At 37.8% G+C, this 3,600-nt stretch overlaps 1 protein-coding gene across 1 annotated transcript; it reads right to left on the reverse strand.

Annotated features, from left to right (window-relative positions):
- Positions 1–795: 795 nt before the first annotated feature.
- LOC111513667 (tetratricopeptide repeat protein 39B) lies at positions 796–2,776 on the reverse strand. The gene has a single exon (XM_023169891.2). It carries the CDS (start codon positions 2,618–2,620, stop codon positions 878–880), a length of 1,743 nt encoding a protein of 580 aa, XP_023025659.2. The 5' UTR covers positions 2,621–2,776; the 3' UTR covers positions 796–877.
- Positions 2,777–3,600: the final 824 nt, after the last annotated feature.

The raw sequence follows: 3,600 nt of genomic DNA on the forward strand, positions 1-3,600 counted from the left end.
AGCCTATCCGATATTTCACGCCGAACATTTTCGAACACAGTAACGTCAATATCTCTACAAATATTTATTATTCAATGCCGTATATCCAATATTGGAGCAAGTTCAGTTTGGTACGCCTTTTGATTCAAATAGCCCCATAAAAAAATCCAACGGTGTCAAATCTGGCGAGCGGGCTGGCCAGTTTGTAGGACCTCGACGGTCAATTCAACGACCGGGAAAAGAAGTATCCAAATAGTTTCTTACTTGTCTGGAGTAATGTGGTGATGCTCCATCTTGTTGGAATACAATATCCATATCAAATTTATTAGGATTTGCTTCAGGAAATTATTGAATGTTCCGTTTTTCGAATGTTTTGTAGTAGATGAAGATATTGACTTCATAGTCTAGGGTTATAAAGATCCTCCTTTCTATTTGATTTTTTCCCAGTCGCCATCTTGAAAGATTCATCTGTCAATTTCACTTCAAAATTAAGTATTCATGCATTAATTTCATTATCCCAAATTTCAATTTTTTGAGTTGACCCGTTAAGAAAAATAAAAGGGGGGGGACATTAAAGATGTGCACTGATATAGGAAATACGAGTACTTTTAAGTTTTTATCGCGCTTTTCCTGTAAGTTATTTATCTCGAAAATCAAAGCTCCCTAGTGAAATTTACAGTTTTTGAATAGCTCTGTATCTGTGTATATTTTGAATCGTTTGCGATAACAATTATAGGTGCTGGTCTTACCAAAATTCACATAGGGGCATCCTAATTCCAGATCTAACGGTAAGGGTAATCATTGAACAACTGCAACGTGTCTTTATATTTTTATTCAAAAACATATATCCAGTTCCAATCTCAACACCATCAAAAACGCCCTGAGCTGGGAACATTCCCTAACAGAGTATATTATCTGATTTGAAATCGCTCAAAGCTGAATGTATGCGGAACTGTAACCTTGCCTCCATTGCGTAACCAGCGAAATTCTTTTTAACGTCTTCCAAAGCTGCAATGGCCAGCTCTTTCTTTCCATTCTGCCACTCAATTAGAGCTAGTTCAACAATAGCGTATGGAACAACGTAGTGATCTTCCACCAAACTTTTCTTCATGGAAATAACGTTTTCTAAACACTCTAACCCTTGCAAAGGACTCCCCATGTACCTCAAACAAGTCCCCTTGGCAAGTAAAACCACGGCTTTGTTGTCATTGTCGTATTCGGAAGGGCTATTTTTGGACTTAATATTAACAGTTTTAAGAGCCTTCTCGATAATTTTCAAAATGTTGGTAGCAACCAAAGGCTTCTTCAGTACCTTGAAAATATTCCACAAATACATCATCTCGATGATGGGTATCACTAAGCCACCCTTCTGGGTGAGATAACGTTCAGCCCTTTTGACAGCAAGTTTTTCCATAGGCAAGGACTTTCCTGCTATTCTTTGTTTATGTTTCGTGACGTCTCCCATGAGACGGTTCACTTCTTCGACTTCTGACAGAGTCAGATCATCGTCAATCATTAATAAAACTGCAGCTTTGAGGTAACTGTACAAACTCCGTGACCACTTACTATTTTCTATCAATTTGTCACAGTAGACAATTGCTTGTCTCCACTCGGTTTTCATACAATGCACCCAAAACAACTCCCAGTAACAAACTTGATGAAATTGGGGCCAGATATTCTGTGAGTTCCAAGACTTGCTGTACCATTCCTGGCCAGCATCCAGGTTTCCTGAGACAAATTCTAAACGTCCCATGAAGAATGAAAACCACACACTATCTGGATGTTTTTCCAACTGGTTTTGTATTATATCTCTACACGTCCTCATATCACCTTCTCTATGTCCGAGAACATGCAAAACTATTAAATTGTAGGCCAAAGTGACCATAACAGAAAGGATTTGTCTCATGCCTTCAGATTTTGCACCAGCGTCAAGCTCTCTCAGACCAAGTTGCCTGTTTCCAGAAAATCCTATCAGTTCCAGCAATTTCGTGACTTTAGCCGGCATCAAGGAAATCATAAGATTAAAGGAACCTATTCCTGCTTTCACACCGCTTTCGAAGTGGTTTTTGGTGGAGTCGCCATCCCAATTTTTTTTCAATAATATTTCCTGGCAGTCCTTGAAGGCGTTGAAGCAATTTCTCATCCTGATACCCCCTTTGATGATACCTGTCAACGTTTCATCTCCTGCGAAGGTGAGAACAGCTCTTAACATGAGACTTTCCGCATAACAGAGTTCGGCGTGAGCTTCCATGGTGGTGTACTGCGCATACTGCGTGCCTCTTACCGCATTTCCAATTGACTCTCCTATAGTATTCTTCTTGCGAAATCTGTTGCTTACAGCCAGAGATCGCTTCAAGGCCGTGACTGCCAAGGCAATGGATTCTTGTTCGAAAGTCATTATGGCTTCCAAAGACAGAAACATTGCACTTCCAAGAGAGTGGTACATACTCACGTCCTTATACGAGTTCATTAAACTTTTTGCATCTTCAAAATTGTTATTGAAGAAGTCATTAACAGCCCTATTAGCCTCATCCAGGGCCCGATTTAGAGTCATATCAGCTGGAAGTGGTAATGATTCTTGAGTGTCTTCATATTCTTCATTGTCACTCTCTGATTCGTATGCTCCAATCGGTTGTGCCATTTTAGTGTGACAACTTATTCAGTACAAATTTGATGAAATTTCAAACACGCACCTTTACTGCTAAACACACGAAGCTGATTATTTTACTGTTCTCTGAATTACAATTGTTTTGAAATAACTGGAGTCAATGAAAGGGTAGATAGATAACTGTTTCTAAAAAACTTCTCGATGAAATTATCATTTTTATTTATTCGGATTTGCGTTATCTTAGGTACTTCAGAATAATGTGTCTTACTGGATGTCGCGTTTCTCAAAGTAAAGCTAGTGAACCATATTTCTTATCATTTCTCCAGTTAGACTCTTAACAGTTTAAAACAAACTGCCAAAAAATACCGGGTGTCCCACATTTTATGTGACAGGCAATATCTGGTTTGTTGAAGGAGATACACAAAAATGTTTCATACAAAAGTTTTAGGAGTTCATGAGAGCTATATTTTGATATAATTTTTAAATATATAGGGTGTTTGGTGTAGGTGCTACAGACCAAAATTCCATTTTTTAAAATAGAACGCCCTGTATATCATTACATATTCCGATGCTACGTTAAATTCTGATATCATTTCATGTTTGGTTTTTGAAATTCGGTTACGGCGTTGTTGAGTTATTGCACTTTTCCTTAAATATAAAGTTTCAAAAAAATTTATTTACTCGTACACGAATCCAGTCTATATCTTTTATTAAATTGAACTAGACTACTACTGAATACAAACCATTATTCTCACCTCTACGATACGATATCGATATCAGTTGAATATAATATTGAAATTCTTGAGAATGTGACTAACTTGAGGGTGAATCGCTTTATATTGCACAATTTCGTCAAGTAGCTTATGCTTGTTGATGCCATAGTAACAAATGTTGTTGAATTGTATCTACTTGTCAGTTCGATTCAGTGATTCTTTGCAAAACAGTAACTGTGTTCTTTGTGCGAAAACTCCAGTATGCCTTTCGCGTTTAGTCCAAGTGATTGCATTGATATG

Source organism: Leptinotarsa decemlineata, unplaced genomic scaffold (assembly GCF_025532065.1).
Source record: "Leptinotarsa decemlineata unplaced genomic scaffold, Ldec_3_MD MMD2_tig00000576_RagTag_RagTag, whole genome shotgun sequence".
Classification (NCBI taxonomy): Eukaryota; Metazoa; Arthropoda; class Insecta; order Coleoptera; family Chrysomelidae; genus Leptinotarsa; species Leptinotarsa decemlineata.